General features: G+C 40.9%; 1 protein-coding gene across 1 annotated transcript in view; it reads left to right on the forward strand.

Moving 5' to 3' along the window:
• The window catches only part of LOC149783190 (uncharacterized), a 29798-nt gene extending 10439 nt beyond the window's left edge, over positions 1-19359 (forward strand). Inside the window, exons 4-6 of the mRNA XM_089931417.1 lie at positions 14403-14519; positions 14959-15090; positions 17154-19359. Coding sequence (XP_089787543.1) covers positions 14403-14519; positions 14959-15090; positions 17154-17465 — 561 coding nt within the window. The 3' untranslated portion in view covers positions 17466-19359. The remainder of the gene's footprint in view (positions 1-14402; positions 14520-14958; positions 15091-17153) is intronic.
• The last annotated feature ends 439 nt before the right edge of the window (positions 19360-19798 follow it).

The following is a 19798-nucleotide window of genomic DNA, read 5'->3' on the forward strand; positions in this document are numbered from 1 at the left end:
TGGGATTGGGAGGTAAATGCGGGGTGCGTTGTTCTTGCCACCGATGGTATTCCATCCATCGTTTGTAAGGCACTAAAGCTAGTTTTCGTCCTTCCATGTGGTTGTCAGGGATGAATTCTGAGATCTTGGGACTTCCGAAGGCCTTTTTATCTTGCTCCCATCAGTCCTCCCAACATGGTTCCCAAGACTCCTTTCAGTATGGGGCCTAACAAGAGAGGTAAAATACCTCCACGTTGCACTAACATCTTCTTTTTTTGACGAATGGGAATTTTCTTTTGAACCATTTTCCGAAGAACGTGACGATGTTTGCCTAAGCATTGTTTCTGGTGTTTGGACAAAGGGATCGTGCCTTTCAAGACGTTCAAACAACATTCGCACACGGTATCGATGACCTCTTTGGAGGCCGTTTGAATGAGTTTTTTTCGTAGGGGTGGAGAAGCTTTGGACAGGACAGATAACAGGTCCCCATGTTTGGCTAAACGTGGTGGCAGTCCTTTCCTTTTCTTTCCTTGGGGTTTTCTGGAGGGTGACATCTTTGAGTCTTTAGGAGCACCTAAAAACACTGATACCCTACTCGGTCACAGGCCTTTTTTATACTGGAACGCGTCGCCACTGATTGTCTTTACGTTTTATCAGTTTGAGGACAGGCATGACACGTCGTGCAGGGGTACGTAACGGACTAAATCGAGCCAGTTCTTGCTTGGACAAATCCAGTAAACTTTGTAACATGCCCGATCTTTCTTGAACTTTGATTTTGGGAGAAGGTACTTTGTGAGCAGCAGCCACTGCCGCTAAATGGGAAGGTCCTGCCACTGGGGAAGTTCTTTTGGGGGTCATCAACGGAGAAGTTCTTGGTGTAATCAACGTCTCCAAGTACTCTTCAGTTCCTGGTGACATCAACGGAGAAGTGGACAAACGTGAGGCTGCCGGAGACGTTGTGGCAGGTCGTGGCTTGCGAGTGTAAGGTTGCGTCCTGGCCGAAGTGCCTCTCTTGCGACTAGTTTTCTTCTGTGGACTTTTCTTTTTCTGGGGACTTTTTCTCTGTTTCTTTTTCTTGGGGCTTCTTTTCTTTTTCCGGGGTGATGGTGGTGGTGTCTGGTAAGAGGAGGGTCCTGCCACTGGAGAAGTTATTCTTCTTGGGGACTTGGTCTTTTTCTTTTTCTTCTTGGGGCTTCGTTGAACTTTTGTCTTAGGGATAACTTTGGGGGCATTAGGATCCCATCTTAAGAGTGAGCGAATGATGACCCCTCCTAGAGTACCGCTCCCTCCAGGTTTCAAAATGATTTGTTTTTTGGTTTGAGTGTCGATGCGGGGATCGGCCAGTTGGACCAAAGCGACTTTGTTTCGATCGAAAAAGCGTTGGGTTTGATGAGGAATCTGAATGATTCCTTGGAGTAATTGACGTGCCGTCACCGTGAACCATCGTAAGACTTCTTTGAGACTAGCTTCTAAGACACGAGCTCGTGTTTGTGGATCTTTTTCTCGGCTGATGCCATACAAGGCACGAATCAATTTGACGGGAAGATGCGACTGAAGGGACGTCATGTTCACACTGTGTGAGACAGACGAAAAAGGGTCTGAGGTTTTTATAGATTTTTTTCATGGGAGGAGTGAAATGAAGTCGAGGACGGAGACGTGTACAGGACAGGCCCTCCGTCTTGGCACCAGTGGTGAAACAAGTGGGTACGAAATCGCAAATCCTCGGGGGTCGTAGGTTTCAAATCGACGAGTAAATAGGCGTGTGGAGTTTGAGTGGCATCGTCGTACGCCTGAGTCAGCCAAGGCGTTCCTAACTGTTTGGCTAAGACTTGCACTTGCGATTTATCTCGAGGGCTTTTAAACAAGACCACGTAATGCGCATTGAGACTGATGGTGCGATGGGCTTTACTTTGTTGAAACAAATTTTGGGTGATGTAAACGACACTGGCATTACGGTGATGCCCTTTGCGCGTGAACCACAATTTAATTTCTTCTTCGTCTTCTCCTAACATGTCGTCGAAAATGACCAAATGGGTTAGACGGGAGTCAGAGACGATGCCTTCGTCTTCTTTAGGAATGCCTTCCACAAACACGATGGAATCGCCTTGACTTTCTCGCAAGAGGTTGTAAGCCGATTGCCACTCTTTGTAACACCACACGATTCGTTGAGGGGGTCGATCGATCAAATGATGTTTATGTTCGATCAAACGTTTGACGAATTCGGTTTTGCCCGAACCGCTAGGTCCAGCAATGAGCATGTTAAAGGGATGGCGAAGATACAAAGCCTCCCAACTGGCACGATCTAAGTGTTCGTCGATGACTTTGACAGTAGAGGAAGAGGGAGCAGAGACAGCAGAGGTAGCCATGGTATGAGAAATGTCACTTGTGACACGAAAAAACAAACAAGACAAGAGTTTATATACTTTTTCAGAACACGTTTATTGAATGTTTTTTTCAAATATGAACACGAAAGACAAAAATACATACAACCCAAATAGTGATGTACAGGAATATAAAACACAGCAAAGCGATCAAAGTGGAATATAAACAAGTGTCTGTACAACATGTTTTGGTTAACCAAGATGTCCTAGGGACAGTGTGTAATGTTCTTACAGTCTCTACATGAGGTATTGTCACACAAGTGTCCTCCCGGAATGACCTTTCAGGCATGTCCATGACAGTCCTGTCCTGAAGCGAGTGGTTGTTCTCGGTGACGGGTTCTTCTGGCACCGTCACTAACACGGGTTGAAAAGTAACTTTTTTCCTTGAACAACTCTTGTGCATACTGGGCCACTTCTTGGGTCCAAGCCTCAAAACCCCCCTTTTTCCAATCACGAACATCTGTCCAATGAGGGTGTAAGTCACAAGCTACACACACATCGTCATACACGTCTTGGGTCGCTAAAAGTTGACGAATCTTTTTTTCCTGTTGAGGTCGAGAAGTATCCAGATGAAAACGCAAGGCTTTGAGCAAAAGGAGTTTTTCGTGACCATTTAAAGCCATGGAGGTGGTAAGTACTGATCGTAAAGAGTCCACAAAGAATCGGCTGGTAAACGAAATCCCAGAAAACAAGTCACTAAGACACACACCACTTGTCGTCCAAAATTGAATGGATACAGTTCTTGTAATAATTGATGGTAATGATCCACGGTTTGAATATGGTCATTGAGTTCCTTCCACGGAATCTGTTGGATGACATGTGACATAAACCGTGGCATGGCAGCCTCTTTTTATATTCTCTTTTTTTCGGATGCAATAGACGTACTTTCTAGCCAGAGATCTTCGTTCTCCAGTAGGGAATCTAAATCTTGCATACTGTAACCGAAACGTCAGAGTTCGTTTAGGTGTTTCCTCTTCCTCTAAGTAGATTCCACGTAAAATATGTTGGTAATCCTTTAACTTGTCTTCCTCAATGTATTGCTGTAGGTGAATCTCGAAGTAACCATAATCATGAACATGTCGATCATTAGCGACCTCAAAGTTTTGAACAATGTCTGACCATTGAAAGAATTTCTGACGAATCAGTTCTTTTATACCATTCAAGTACCAGTGGTTAAAGATCTGGTGACGTATCGGATGCAATTGTTCTTTACGTTTCACTTGTATTTTCACCAGCTCTCGGTAAATGCGTTCTCTCAACTCCACAGGCAAAGCACGAATGTTCTCTTGTAAAGTATCCATGAATAGGTCATACTAAATCCTCTTTGGTCTGACACAAGAAATGTACTCTTTGCACAAACATGGTTTCACTTCAGTGTCGAATTTAAATCGTTGAGTCACTAATCTACACATTACAATTCGTTCAGAAGTTTCCTCTTTCACCAAGTTGACATTGTGTGAAAGATGTTGGTAATTCGTTAACTCTTCCTCTGGAATTCGATGCAATACGTTTACAATGTAGTAGATAGAATCGTCCATACCAAACCATTCCTTTTTATAACCAGGAGGTCGTTGATCAATGTCTGTCCAATGGAACACTTTCAATTGAATCAGTCCTTGTATAGCCTTCAGGTACCAGTGGTTCAAACACCGGTGACGTATCGGATGCAATTGTTCTTTACGTTTCACTTGTATTTTGACCAGCTCTCGGTAAATGCGTTCTCTCAACTCCACAGGCAAAGCACAAATGTTCTCTTGTAAAGTATCCATGAACAGATGATTATGGTAAGAAGTTACTTCAATGTCTCGGTCCCACTAAAGGTAAGTAATGACAATTCGGTGACCATCGAGCATGTTCTACGTAGGCCGAATCTTGCGGTTCCCAGTGGTGAAGTGACACACCGCAACTGAAGCACTTGACTTTATCTCCTTCGCCCAAGTAGAAAAATCCGGCTCTGGCTAATTCTTCGGGGGTCGGTCCTCCCAGATACTTTGGCCATTTTCCTTTGAACGATTGAAGACGATTTTCAAAGTCGCAGTATTCCGACAAACGCACAGGAAACGAATATTCGTCTTTCACAGGTTCGTTTCGATAAGGGTTGGGTGACATGAACAGGAGTTTGCTCAGGGCTGGATGACATCCGTAGGGGGGTAGACGTGAAGGTGAACATTCCCCTTTAAACCCGGTAAAATGTCTAAGAGGACGAGCGGCATCGCTTTCGCATCCCTCAGGTTTGACACGCACAGCATCACTTTCCATGACAGGGGCAGTGAAAACAAAGTTCCCATGATGCTTTACGGCATCACTCAGGTCACAACGTGCAGCATCGGTCCCATCGCAAGGCTCACAATCGCACTCGTCTGCAAACTCCGTTACGCAATTACAATGGTAACCACATGGACAATCGCAGTTTCCTTCCGGACATTTTCCGTCGCAATGCATGGGTCTTATCCATCCAGTATTAGTCACACTAGAGGAAGATACAACTTTTTTACAATCCCCAAACTGGAACGATGTCTTTTTCAAAGTATTCATCTTGTTCGCTCGGTCTTGGTAGTCACAATGAACTATCGATCTTGACCATAGCCCTTTTTTATACTAGTCTCAATGCAGTCTCCAACTTGTACATCTTTCCTTTTTTACGTTTTTTATGTCCTGTTCTGGAAGGTACCGTCTCTAAGGTACCGTCAACATTGTACCGTAGTGTGATGGATGGAAAGGCCATAGAAAGGTAAGGGCAATTCGGAGACCATCGAGTATGCTCCAGAATAGCTGAATCTTTATAGATACATAGATCCATTCGTAACTTCAGTCCGCAAGCGAAACACTGTACCTCGTATCCCAATCCTGACTCAGCTCCCAAGTAGACAAATCCTGTTCTAGCTAAAACATGCGAAGAAGGTAATCCTTCCCTATCCGTAGGCCATTTCTGAAACGTGTCCAATCGACGGGCACAATCACAATAGTCAGGTAAGAAGACTGGAAAATGGTAGGGTTTGAACTTGGAGTTCTCATCGGGTTTCTCACTCGATTCTTGCTGTGGCGAAGTCATCTTTCTGGTGGGTGGCTATCCTCTTACAACCAATGTTTTATACCAACGTGTCCATACGGTAAGGTGAAATGATTGGGAAGTCGAACTCGCTTCTGGTATACAATTTGATAGACTTTTTCCAAGGGTCGACTGACGATGTGGTGAGTGGGTAAACGTACAATCTTGTTAGGTTGATAGGTGGTCACTTTAAAGTTTCCATCCTCTCCCGATTGCAAGGCTTCTTTCATTACCCCAAAGTTGACCACTCGACTGGTACGATAATTCAGAGTCAGTCCTTTCACTTTGCACGTCGTGTGCACTTCTCCTTGTTTGTCCCGGTATTGGTAGCCGTAATTTTTGGGACCGCCACTGACAAAACTTAGAATCTTGTCGTCGGGATGCTCGTCTGTCCAGGCTCCTAAACGGTCTCCTTCGATGCTAGGGTGATGTTGAATCGGGTGATGGATGTAGATGCAACTGTCCGTGTCAAAGTACAGGACGCGTTCTTCTAACAGTTCTAAAGCTTCGTACAATTTTAAGCGAGCATGGGCTGTCACGTAAGCCGCAATGATGACATTTCCAAAAGGGTCGTCTTGTACAAAGTCCAGATCTTCTTCGTAATTGACCAAGATCAAATTCTCTCGAACGACGTCCACGTGTTTCATGTATTTGGTTTTGTCGTGAATCATCTGGAAGTAGCGGGAAGGTTCTGTCAAATATTCCGTCTTGGGTAAACACGGTCGTTGTGCCATTTTACCCCACAAGCAATTTAACATCACTTTGGCAAACGATCGCCTGCCTTCGTTTTTCTCGATGTGGTCTAAAGTGATACCTTCTTGTTCGTAATATTTCTCTTTGAATTGTATTTGGTCTTCGGGAGTGTGACACCAGGAAGGATAGCCGCTAGCTTCTTGCTTCAGTTTCAAAAAGGCATCCACGTAGTCTGCGAAAATGCCTTTCTGCGTGGGGTCACCCTTGCGATACTGTTGTGTCTTGGGAAAGTGGCAAATTTCGTACACTTCTAACAGTTGGTATCCCATGTCCAGAGCTTTGAACAATTCCACGCTGACCCAGGTTCCCGTCAAGGCCCGTTCTTCCTGGCTGTGCTGACAAGGCTGGTCTTGGTTGCACGTTTCGGCACAAGTACGGCACAAGGGAAACATCAGTTTGCCTTGACAATGGTGAGGTAAGACGGGATGGTATAGGTTCGTGGGAGGCAAAACTTTGCACTTGATCAAGCCTTCGTATTGTCGAATGTTGACCAGGTCGATGTGTTCCGTCAACAATTGCGGGTGCCCTACAGGAAAGCGACAATATTTGCACACGTAGGGATACAGCGAACACACGTCCAAGTATTTGATTTCTTCTCCTTTCTCTTCGTCGGCTTGGTACAGCAAACAGGTGGCATTGGTCCTTCCTCCGTACAAACTATCCCTCGGGTTCAGCGGGTCCATCAGCTTGTAACTTTCCACGAGACGTTTAAACTCGGGATCGGTTTTCATACGGTGATCGTACTCGTGTTCCCACATTTCCACCACTTGGTATCCTTCCTGTTCTAACTTTAGGCGTCGCTGACAAGTGTCCTGGTACAAGTCTTCCATGGTTCGTTGCAAAAACTGATTTTTAGTACCACGGTCAGGGTAACAGACGGGACATCCGTGAAATAAGCAACCGTTAAACTCGTACACGATCTTGGGGTTTTCTAAGTCCCAGCCATCGACCGAATACGTTCCGATGGTCTTTTCGCCCCCTCCGTTGCGGGCATGCTGAATCCACTTGTCTTCCTTGTCGCACAAGTAATGTAACCAACGTAGGGCTTTGACCGAGTATTGACGTTTGACAAAGTGGGTCGTTTGAGGACTGATGACAGCCACGGTGTTTTCAGGCATGAATCGTTGTCGATACACTAAGGAACACGCTTTGGCAATGGTGCAAGCTTCTTTCAAAGGATCGACCCCTCCGTGTTCCATGAACAGTTCTCGAAATTTTCCACAGCAACGCCGTAAAATGTCCACGTCGGAACGACAATACTTTAGCATTTCTTCCTGAAAGTCGAAAGGGTCCGAGGCGTGAGCCTGGTACCAAGCGTAGAAAGCTTCTCGTTGTTCGGTACGCATGTTGTCGGGGTCGTAATAGTGAGCCTCAGGTAAATGGGGTAGAACGGCATGTTGATTGGCTTCCGTATTGAAAAAGTGTGGAAAGTACCCTTTAGCCATTTCTGTCATTCCAAACGTTTTAGGCATTCGACTCAAAGGCATGGCCAAATAGCTCATCGAATCTTTAAACTGTACTTGTCCCACTTGCATGAAAATGATTTTGGCCCCGTTCAAAGTCACTTTAGGACGCTCGGTGCCTTGTTCCGTATAGTACCTCAAAAGAAACTGTCCATCGTATCCGGAAAAATTGTGAGCCATCACCGTGGCATGACGATGACAATCTCCGTAACGTTCGATGTCCTCTTGGCTCCACGTCTTGTCGACGGGGTCTAAGACCCATTGGGCAAAATCGGCTAACGTGTTTGGTCCCCGAAAGATTTTTTCACGCCCTCCAGGAATCTTGCTGCAGTGAGGGCAATGACTGAAGATAGGTTCTTGAATGCACTTCTCGCACGCTCGATGAGCCACGCAGAAATTAGGGATGTGAATGCCAGTCTCTTGCATGCATTCGAAATCGAAAAAGATGAAATTGCCTTTCTTCTTGTGACCGTCCTCTTTCTCTGGTGGGGGTTGGTATTTTTGCACGTAACATTGGTGTTCCAAGTCCACGATGTGGTGACAAATGTGACATTTTTTCTTTCCTGAACATACGTGTGCCTTGGTATTATTGGTACGTATGACTTGTTCACACGTAGAGCACAGTCTCAGCAGTTGACAAGCACATTTCTTCTGTGAACCTTGCGTCTTCAAATGTTGTTGGTAACATTTAGGGCTGACAAACGTGCGCAGACAAGTGGAACAAGGCACTGGTTCTTCGCTCAGACAGGGTGGAGAGGCCAAACATCCTGAGCATTTCCATCCACAATGTTTGTGTTGCTCTCGATTATTATAACCATGGTCACATTTCTCACAATAATAAACATATCTCAGGAATCCAGTGATACTGGTAATGGTATCGAAATGGTCATCGTGATGATAAAGGTGAATGTATTTTCCGTCCTTAAAGTCTTGGCCTCGAAACAACAGAGGTCCGCGCACTTCTTGAGGGTGCACTTTCAAGGTGTAGCGTGGAGCTAGGGCATCTTGCAATTTTTGCATCTCAGGAATGCCACAGGGTGTGTCTTTGGGCAGTCCGGCTTGTTGTAACAGGAGTTCTGCTTCGTTTCGTTGTTTGGCTCGGTCGGAACGTTGAATAGTGTCCCAGGTTCTTTTCCATTCTACCGTGTCGTTCTTGTTGGCATAGGTTCGTCCCACCACGATGGCACGGGCTAAACACATCTGGTCATGAGGGTTGTTAATTCGGACGAGACTCGTTTTGGTGTTGCGAAGGTCGTCCACCAATAACATCTTTTTGCGTCCTGTCCCTTGAGGAGGAGAGACGTGGGTCATGTCCAGTGTGGCTTTACCATCGGTGATGTCAAACTGATCGTTAGATTGTTGTACGTGTTGAATCTTGTCCATGACTTTGGAAGCAGTCAATTCTGCAGGGGTGCTAAACTCGATCCAAACAGGGGATTTCAAACCGTCGTGTTGTATGGAAAGTCTCAAGCGATCGTCTTCTTTGGGTTGACATTGCTGCTTGAGTGAAGTGAGCAAAGAATCCCACACCTCGGTGATGAACCCTTCTGCTTTCTCTAACGGCACTTCAGCCTTGAAATCTTTAAACTTCACCGTGTATTTGTAAGCCGTGGTTCTAAATTTTCTAGAGGAGCGCTTTTCCGTCTCTCGAATGGAATAGTACTTTTCAGGGTTGACTAAGGGTGGTGAAATTGGTTTAGAGGGTTCTGATTCTGGTTCACTCATGTCCTCTTCAAAATCACTGGCATGAATTTGTGCCAAGATTTCAGCCCTGGTACGAGGCGATAGATCACGTTTCTGCCTCTTACTTTCTTCTTTCTTCTCGAATGAATGGGATCGTTTCATCTTGAAAGCAAAAAGTCAAATGACTCAAGTTCAAACACCATAAACTACTTTATAGTCATAGCAAACCAGCGTATATAAAAGGGTGTGTGTCTTGTCCTTTCACTATTCATTTCACTCTCAAACCAAGCACAACGATGGAAGAGACTGACCAGATGGAACGTTTCGTCAGAGCTTTGCGAGGGGTCATTAGAAAATTCTCTTCAGACCAGCCGACAGACTACTCTCCTTCCTTTCGAGATAAGAGTCAGGATACTTGCTATATCTGTCAGAAGAAAGGGCATTGGTCTTCAGAGTGTCCAGACCGTCAAAAAAGAACAAAAACAGGGGTTAAACAAGACAAAAGTCAAGATACCTGTTATTATTGTAAAGAAAAAGGACATTGGTCTCCAGATTGCCCAAAAAAGAAACAAGAGGAGTCAGAAGAAAAGAAGGATTCTTCAGGAGAAGAGAGGGATTCTTCGGAAGAAGAGAGGGATTCTTCGAAAGAAGAGAGGGATTCTTCAGAGGAAGAAAGAAGACAATTCTATTTAAAAGAAGCAAAGAAACAGGAGAAGAAAAGAAGAAGGGAAGAAAATGAGGAAAAAACGGTGAAGAAATTCAAAAAACAGAGAGACTAAACAAGGAGAAAAGAAGAAATCAATGAACTTTTCATTAAAGTGTTGTGTTGTGAATTGTGAATTGGATTGTAAAAAATGGAGAAAAGAATAAATGAATGATATAAGGTAAGTGTCTTTGAGTTGTGATTTTAAAATAAGAAGCTACACTCACGCACTCATACACAGACACGTACTAAAAGGGTAACATGGGTGAGTTTTTTTGAGTTATTGGCAAATTGAAATTGTATTTCTTTTCGAGAAATGTGGGTGGCCCTGAAAAGGGCCTTTTTTCTTCATGGTGTAGGGGTGAGTTTAAGCAATCAATTTTAACTGCCTTAAGCCTTTGCCACGGCCAAGGCCTACTTCTGGACTGCGTAATGTTGATGATGATGATAATGATTGGGTTGAAATCACTAAGGGTGGTACGGTAGGCTTAGTCACAGGGTTGACGTGTTTAGCTCGGGAAGGTCGTATTCTCTTCGGTCGTGATAAAGAAGTCTGATACATTTGTTTCAGACTTCTTAACTCCGCTAAAATGTCCAACAGTACCGTAGCCGTTTGATTTTCACCCTCTTGTTTCTTTGCTGCTACTTCTTCTTGCTGTTGTTGCTGTTGTTTTTTTCTTACCTCTTCTTCTTGTTGCTGTTGCTGTAGGAGAAAAGCCTGTTCCGCTTCCTTTTGTCGTTGTATAAATTTCTCCAATTCTTCTTTCTGTCTCTGTCTAAAATTTTCCACTTGCGGTAATGAAGAAGGTAACGAAGGTTCCGGAACAAATTCTTGCGAGGAGAGAAAATCCACAAAATCCCAATTCACCTCTTCTGAAAGTAAGTCCGGGTTCCCTTGGGCAGTCTCCCCTGCTGGTGCACCCCAATGGATCGTTTTCTGAGTTTCCGTCATGTTGAATCACTGTCGCATAGATTGACTGCACACAAGCGCTAGCGAATCTATATTGACTACGTGACGTCACAGACTGCTCTCTTCGGATTGGATGCGAGCTGACTGAATTCTGTAACGCGTGTTTGGATTGGTAAATGAACTCAATCCGTTTCAATCCTTCCTCCGCCTATAAATAAGCGCCGTTGACTGCATTGATTCACCTGTTCTCGTCGCTTCAAGATGTGGACTACAGTTGAGTCATCCACCCTTGTGTCTTCCATGATGTTTCGGACAGACTTGCTCATGTATGTCCGATCGAAGTGGACCGTTGTCCACAGGACCAACACCAGCCTGTGGATACGTAGGATCTACGTTGAAAGACAAGGATGCCTGAAAAGAGTGCTGATGTACGGACCAACAGTGAGACGTAGCCTAAGGACAAGAAGAAGACCAATGCGGTGCCATTTATGTTAATGAATACATTAACATAAAACCCAAAGGCCCTTTTCAGGGCCAGCCATATTTCTCGAAAAGAGATAGTCTTTGAATTGCCTAAATTTAAATTTAAATTTAAAAAAATTTTTAAAAAAAATCCCATGTTAAATTCCCCTTGTCCGTAGAGTGACCCACGATTTATTGCCATGTTCAATTCCCCTTGTCCGTAGAGTGACCCACGATTTTCTCCATGTTAATTCCCCTTGTCCGTAGAGTGACCCACGATTTTTCTCCATGTTAAATTTCCCTTGTCCGTAGAGTGACCCAGGGGTCCCTGTAATGCTAATTCCCATTGTCCGTAGGGTGCCCCCCTTCACTACTTATGTATGTATGTATGTATGTATGTTTCGACCAATACTGTAAAAGGTGGGCGCATGTAGGTTCATTCAATTGTAAATGTTCCATTTTAAAAGCTATACATTGCATATTCCGAAAAGTTACATATCCCCGATATGGTAACATTCCGTTCTCAATATCAGGAGACATCATTAAACGAATATTTCAAACTCTGATGACAAACCTTTCCCCATTGCTGTTCGTCTTGATATCGGTGCCTGATAAATCTTATCGAGCCTATAGCTTACGAAGAAGATAAATACAACGATTATCTGTATCGTCTTTAACATTGATACAGTCGTGGAGTGGCTTTTTCATGTACTTCACCTCTAGCCTATTTATTACAATGAATACATCACAACTATCTTCTTGATTTTACTGCTTCTTTAGTCTTCTTTCACTAAGGACGATATACATCAGAAACACGACTCAGCTCACCACTGGCCATTCAATACAATGTCACAACAAGAATTACCACGTTGCCGAGACGAGTCTATTACTAACTGGGTCACACCATTCTTGATACGGGGATACACCTCAAAATGGCCGATTGAAAATGTAGGGGAAAATCGTTACACTACCCACGCGTTTGAGAAATGCCACCCGCACTTTGAAAAGAAACAAAAACATAATTGTGAACTTTAAATAATTGAAATAATTCAACCAACAAATCATTAATCACTCCGAATGTTTTAACACGATGCATTGATTCATAACGATTAAACACAATATAAAGCAGTTTTAAAAGAATGACATTTCAAGCATTGAAACGTAAACATATCCAACATCATACATATCGTTCTTGGCGAGGTCGCGCAGCGAAGGGCCGTTTAAATTGAAATCCGTTTCATAGACGTCTATTTCGTCCGTCATGGTATCGTTATACGATTAAGGCAAGTCTACAATTCCAACGTCCTATTCAGCCTCGTGCGACTCGGCATCCTGTAAGACGTGTTGCAGATTCCATTCTTCAGTTAGAAGCTGAATACTGTAAAGTCGCATATAGTTACAATGTAGAGTGTGTGGATGTCCGTTTCTTGTATAGTACTTTGCACGTGATTTCAGTCACTTTGTCTGAACCCTTAAACAGTCCACGCCAGTGGCTCGAAAGCTTGGGAAACAAACCAATCTTTTGTTGAGGAAAGAATGCATTCACTTTATCTCCTGTTTTTAATCTTTCCGATGAATAAGGGCTGTCTTGATATCGCACTTGCCGCTGAATGCCACTTTTGATATTTTCCTTGCTAGAGTCTGAGCATTGTTTCATTCGCAATCCTAACTGTTCAAACTAGAAAGGTCTTTTTCAATCAGGAACACAGGAAATTACGGGTGTGAAATCTCATTTCTAGGCGGCAAGTTCACTGGTTCTGACAAAGATATCCAGTTACACACCGTCGATCCTTCACACGAGACGGGCAACGACTTGTCGCCAATCTTAAATATGCCGTTGGCATCATCTATTGACGCAGAGTTTGACCTCATAAAGTCGAAACGTATGATCTCGGCGATAGTGCTTTACTGTGGCAAACCTTACCGCCCACAATAAAAGTCAAACTTCTTTTTCCTAAAAGCGTCATTATGGTGCCACTGGCAGCGAAAACATCATATTTAGCTTTAGCGAGTGGCGGTCGGATTGGATAGGGATTTACCTTTATATGTTCCAAGAGACCAGTCTGAATGACGCTCAAACGCTTTTTATCGAGACCTTGGATGCTAACTGTTACAAACATTCTCGCCTCGCTAGCTACAGATTGGACTCCGACCGAGTGAGGCTGGTTGTGGTCATTTTCACAGTGTAGGAGCCTGGACAATCTCCGCGCGGCAACGGCTCTTGCTTGGCCCTTCGTATGTTCGCAACTATCTTTCTCGGGTTGTTTAATCCTTAACAATTTTTCTTAATGTGTCCCCTCCGGCCATATTTGAAAAATTGGGCGCAAGTCAAGGATTTAGAGCTAGAATTCTTATAATAATATGCTCTTGCGTTAGTGCTTGAAACATATCGCGCTCATTCGACTTTTTCAGCATACTTGTTTCGTCATGGAGCTTGTTTCGTCATCTGTTTCAGTGGAAATATGAAATGTTCCACTGCCACTGATTCTGATAGTTCCTTCCGTTCTTTTTCTTCGGCTCCTAATTGATGGCAATAGCTACAATCACCCTTGCGCTGTTTCTCTGCTCCATCAAAGGCTTTTTAAGTCCACGGCTTTTTGTATGGGATCATTTAAAACATTTGGTAGCGCCTGTTGAATGCGAAGTTGCATATCAGAATCTACCAGTGCGCCAATAATGTTTTCTTCGGCCAGATCTTCAGTTAAATCACCTCTTGCTGTTACATAGGGTACGTAAACAAGTCTTATATTATTTTCTGCATAAATCTTTTCTCTTCCACTTAGAAGTAGAAAAAGTTTTATTTGCATGGGGATTGTTATCTTTGATCCAAATTTTCTTAAAACGTATGAATATATACAAACATTTTAATAAGGTTCGAAGCAGACAAGCTCTGCACATACTGACATGCTGGAAAAAATAATTTAGCTCGCAATACTATTTCAAGGTTTAACTATGACTATTTCATATTGACGATTCATTGTAAACATGTCCACGAGTTACTTTTTATTCATTCTTCTAGGTCATAGTTATTGTTGGAGAAACACTCCAGGATCTAGATGACGACGGCATAATACCAGTATATGGCTTTGGTGACGAAGATACCAAGGATAAGTCTGTATTTCCTCTGAAGTCCGAGGTAACCAATATGTACATGGTCACATGCTGAACAGGATAATTTGGTAATAGACAATTTATTGTGACCAGCGTAAATAGATGCCGAGTGCCAACAAAGCACAGAGACTGTAGAAAGTAAATTTATTATTAGTGTGCTTTGACTATTACAATGGATTCTTAATTGATTGTTTCCACTACACAACTTACATACCTAAAGTGCATGAAGTTTAAGTAAAATGACAGGATAATAACGAATATTTCGTAAGACGTTAAAGAAGGAACAATAAGAATATTGAGTAAGGAGCGCATGTGAATGTCAAACCGTAAAGAAAAAAAAAGGACAAGTGACGTAAAGATAAAACATTTTAAAAACATTATGCTATTAATGTATTTTGTCTGCTTTCTTACACTGATATCATGTTTGTTTAATACGCTCTTTTCACTCTTTCTCTACATTGTAGGGTAAGTGCAAAGGTTTTAATGAGGTTTTGAACGTCTACAACGAAAGAACGCCCAAAGTGCAGCTTAGTGGACCAACAAATTTCGCGCCACTTATAGAAAAAGCAGTCAAAATCGTCAGAAAAACAAGAAAGGTACATCAAAACCACGTGTCTGCTCAAACAATATGACACTACAATTGACTGTATATTTTTGATCTTGATTCTATTTCAAATGTAATTGGCACTACTTCAATGTGTATTTTGGAGCAATATTTTAAACGAAGGTAAGTGTATTATAACACTGCTTAAAAGATGAGAACGGCTTTCAGATGTAAGTATAATTGTCAGGTGTTAACGAAAACATGTAGCCTATATAAAGGAATTTTAAAAAATAATTACCAGTCTTTTTCTGAATATTATGAATACGTATGACGTGCACGTTATGAGACGATGTTCATCATTACGACAGTTATGTAATCAGACTTCGATATAATCAGGATGAATGTCAACTTGTCACTTAGCAATTAGATCTCTTTGTGCCAGGTAAAGGATACAAATAAAATACAATGACGATTACGAAATAAAGGCAGATCTTCCGGCTGAATCTATTACATTATTACATTATAGAGCGTATGCTTCATATTATGTAATTTACAAGATGAATAATTTAAACTATGGAATAATATTAAGTTTTTTCTTTTTACAAGAGCAAAACAGCAATATAAAGACAACATATAAATATACTGATATGTTGTAAATATTTCAGTGCTCCGTTCATATCCATACATATATTCAACAAAAGATATAAGAGTAAGTACATTCTCGGTGTAATTTAAAATGGAAGCTCGAAATTTATCTGATGATAATGTATTAGGTTGTATTACTTTTGAAGAGTGAAATTGTGTTAGAGAGGTATGTGAAACTTCGGACTCGTAAACAAAGGGTCGCTGGTTCGATACTCGCCCGGTAATGCAGCCTTAGTTTGTCTTTCAAAACAGCTGTTAACTCCGGGTTCAACGAGATAATATAGCCAGTAAAGTATTAAAAGCGCAGTTTATCCTAATAAAACTATAGTGGTACTATCATAGAGGCCGGTACTTGACACTATATTAATAGACACAATTTCCCATTAATTATATTCTCCTAAAAGACGTTTGTATTTCATTTCGTTCTTTCAAAATATATTTAGTTATTCCAATGTGAAGTTACAACAGTGCCTAAGCAAACGTAACAAACTGAATTGCTTTATGTCCATATAGAGCAATATTATCATATGGCATAGCCATAAGCCATCTGTATTCTGATTATATAGTAGATAGTATTTTCTTCTTCGAAATTGTAAAGAGGATGAGTATAAAGCTTTATTTTAACGGCAAGGTGTGGGATATACGAAAACAACCTTTTCACCGTTTTTAAAGCAAACCTCAGTCACCACACAATACTTGTCCTTTCAACAGTAATACGTTCTGATTCTCCAGACTTTGCATTTGTTTGTCTATGCTTATACTACAGCAAAAAAAAAATATGTCTTTAACTATGTCAGTTAAAGGTGCATCAACCGAAATGTTGTGGATGTTACTTCTCTCTTTCTTAACTTAGATAAGTTTCATAAATTTGTATAGTCTGCATTCTAAAGAAGAGTGCATTAAATATCGTATGAGTTAAGTTTTGGGAATCTGAAATGTTAATGTTACTCTTTGTTTCCCTTATATTGTCTGGCAACTGGTTTGTTTAGTTGACTATGATCTTGTCTTAAGTGCTGGGCTATTGTCAGCTGAGTGTGTGTGTGTGTGTGTGTGTGTGTGTGTGTGTGTGTGTGTGATTTGGAATTTTAACGTAGCTTTAACACTTTTTCAGTCATATCGCTACGATGTCTGCAATGTGGCAGTTTTTGTGATGTCTACCACTGGGTCATTATGCCGTATAAATGTAGCATGATGTCTCACCCAGTCACATTATTCTGACACAAGGCCGACCAGTCCTAACACTACCCTCTTACGGCTGAGTGTCAAGCGAGACAGGTCCTAATACCATTTTTTAAATCTTTGGTATGACTCGGCCGGTGTTCAAGGCGGACGCTCTAACCACGTAAGCTACCGGAGGGGTCCAAGCTGATTTGATAATCATTAAATCATTCAATCATTAGCAAAGAGTTTATAAATCGAAACAAGTATATTATTATTATTATTATTATTATTATTACTATACCTTTGTAGTATCACATATTGGTGATTGTTGCTGATGGACAGGTCACCAACGAGAAGATCAACGCAGATGCCATCGTCGAAGCCTCAAAGTGGCCGTTATCTATTGTTGTGATAGGGGTTGGGGATGGCCCGTGGGACGCCATGAAAGAATTTGACGACAAGTTACCAGCTCGCGTATTCGACAACTTTCAGTTCGTCGATTTTCACGAAACTGTCACTGGAGCGAAGAACGCATATGCTGCATTTGCATTAGCTGCATTGATGGAGATTCCAGAGCAATACCAGAGTATCAAAAACCACGAACTCTTGCAAAATGGATGAGTTATTTGAGGGGCATTGATAACGTTTGGAAATATTCAATGTGCATATATTTATATGCTGAAATATGTTCTGTCAGGTCATATCTGTCATTTGTGTTACTTCATACACTAAGTAATTTACCCTCTTTGTTGATTCAAATAGATTATTAAACAATCACAATCTTTTGAACTAAAGAACATTTCAAACAGCCTTCAGTAACAATAGAACAAACACGTGAAACCAATTATTTTAAATTTATGTGATATATACCTTACCTTACCCTATTTTCATTAACTTTGTTTAAATTTATGTGTTATATACCTTAGAAACCTTGTTTTCTTTACCTTTGTTTAGATGTATACAGTACTAAAGAAAGCTGGTTTTATTTTGTACTTGTGTTTTATTGCCAAGCCATGCCTGTTTAGCATACAAGTAAATTAACTTGTGTATTAGAATTGTCATTTGAAAATAAGCGGTAGCCGATCTCTTTTAAAATACAAAAGGCATTAAATGTAATAAAAAAACTGTTTGAAAGAAAACAAAAATACTATTTAAATGCGTTGTGTCCAACAAGTCTGATTTATTTACTTGGATGACAATATGCTTATGGCGAATAGCAAACAAAATTACGATATCAGCAAACGCACTAAAAGGGACGTGACGATTTAGTTGTTCCCCGTGGATTTGTTTGGTAGGTGAGACATTTTGTGACAAATGATGTAATATATTATCGATGGTAAGAAATTCTGAATTTAGAATTACAGACTTCCTGTCATTTGCTTATCATGATCGCATAGTGAAGATAGAGGTCTCCGAAATCATGCATTTAACCAAGGGGCTAATAACACGTTGGATTGAAATCAATTACAAAGACACATTAAGTGAACATAAATAGTTATTGTGATGGTTATCGTACAGTATCTTTTTCATATATTTATGATATATTTTGTTTGTTTCTATTTTCTCGAGACATGAGATATTTCTTTATAGAAACACAATTATTTTATGTAAAGAAGGATTAAGTAAATAAAAGAAATATCTTATCAAATTTAGGCAAATCGATTTTTTTTCTCTCTTTTATAGTGAAGTATTTAAACTCACGTGAGGCAATTGTATAGAAATTTATGCTTGTTCAAGTGTAACCAGAAAACCTTGAGGAAAAATTAGTTCCAGCCTCGTTTGAGAGGATGGTAATACAGAAAAAGAAAACAAGAGTAGCGTTTACCTACGCTCAGAATATGACAGTACAATTGGGCTCTTTAATGAGCAACAAAATTATAAATATATAGGTACAAATACACATCCAGCACAAGCGTTACTAGACGCAAAGTACATATTGTTGAACGGGAAGTAGTGAACTAAAGCGTGTTCTGAATGTATCGCCCGTAACATGCTGCTGTCAGACGTTTCAATGAGGTCTGGACCTACCTTCTATGATCCGGAAACATTTCTCACCCCACACACTCTTCAAAGATATATTGAATACATTATTGTGGAACTCGGACACCTTTCTTTTGTGTTGACATAATTGTCATACAGAACGTTTCTAAGCTGTTTTTGCAAATAGTTGATTTGAAAATGTATTTCTTCGTAACTAGTATTCTTGACAAAAATATATTTAGCTTCCTTTTTATAACGTCTGTTGGATTTATGTATTTCTTGTTGTTTTTTCTTAATTGTCATCAGAGTTAAAAGTTTCCCTTTATTTATTTAAAATCAATTGCATACGTTAAACATCATACACGTCACACTTTTTTAAGAAACTACTTGTGGGACTGAATTAACACCCTTGTTCTCTTAGGAACAATTAATATGTACTTCTCCATATATTGTCACATTTATATATCCTAGGAGGTGATAATTATTTATTTGAATAAATAAAAAACTTAGCATCAGCTGAAATAAAAGAATTCTTTATTTCTGTTTTACCTTACGTAATAAGTTTGCTAAATTTGTATAGACTTCAATCAAAGTAATATCACAATCAGAATATCATTGATTCTGTTATTGAAATAGAAATGACTCACTGTTATGTCCTGTTCATCACATTCTTATTTTGTTGTGTACGTTGGTATATTAAATGTTATATGATCTCAGTAAGTATATTTATATAAGGTATATATGTAATATCATAGCCGGGTGATCCGAGCGGATGTTTATGTCACGTACGAGAAAATCAACGAATCCTCCGTTGTGGAGTCTCAGATTAGCCACTGTCTATCGTGCTAAATGGTGTTGGTAGCATAACAGGTTGGGACCTGCTGACGGATTAACAAAGATCAAAATTCGAAATTTTTAAACTTGTAGACTTTCACGAAAATAACATCGGGTCAAAGTTCTCAAATGCAGACCAT

Source organism: Sinohyriopsis cumingii, chromosome 14, assembly GCF_028554795.1.
Source record: "Sinohyriopsis cumingii isolate HCF-2022 chromosome 14, ASM2855479v2, whole genome shotgun sequence".
Taxonomy (NCBI): domain Eukaryota; kingdom Metazoa; phylum Mollusca; class Bivalvia; order Unionida; family Unionidae; genus Sinohyriopsis; species Sinohyriopsis cumingii.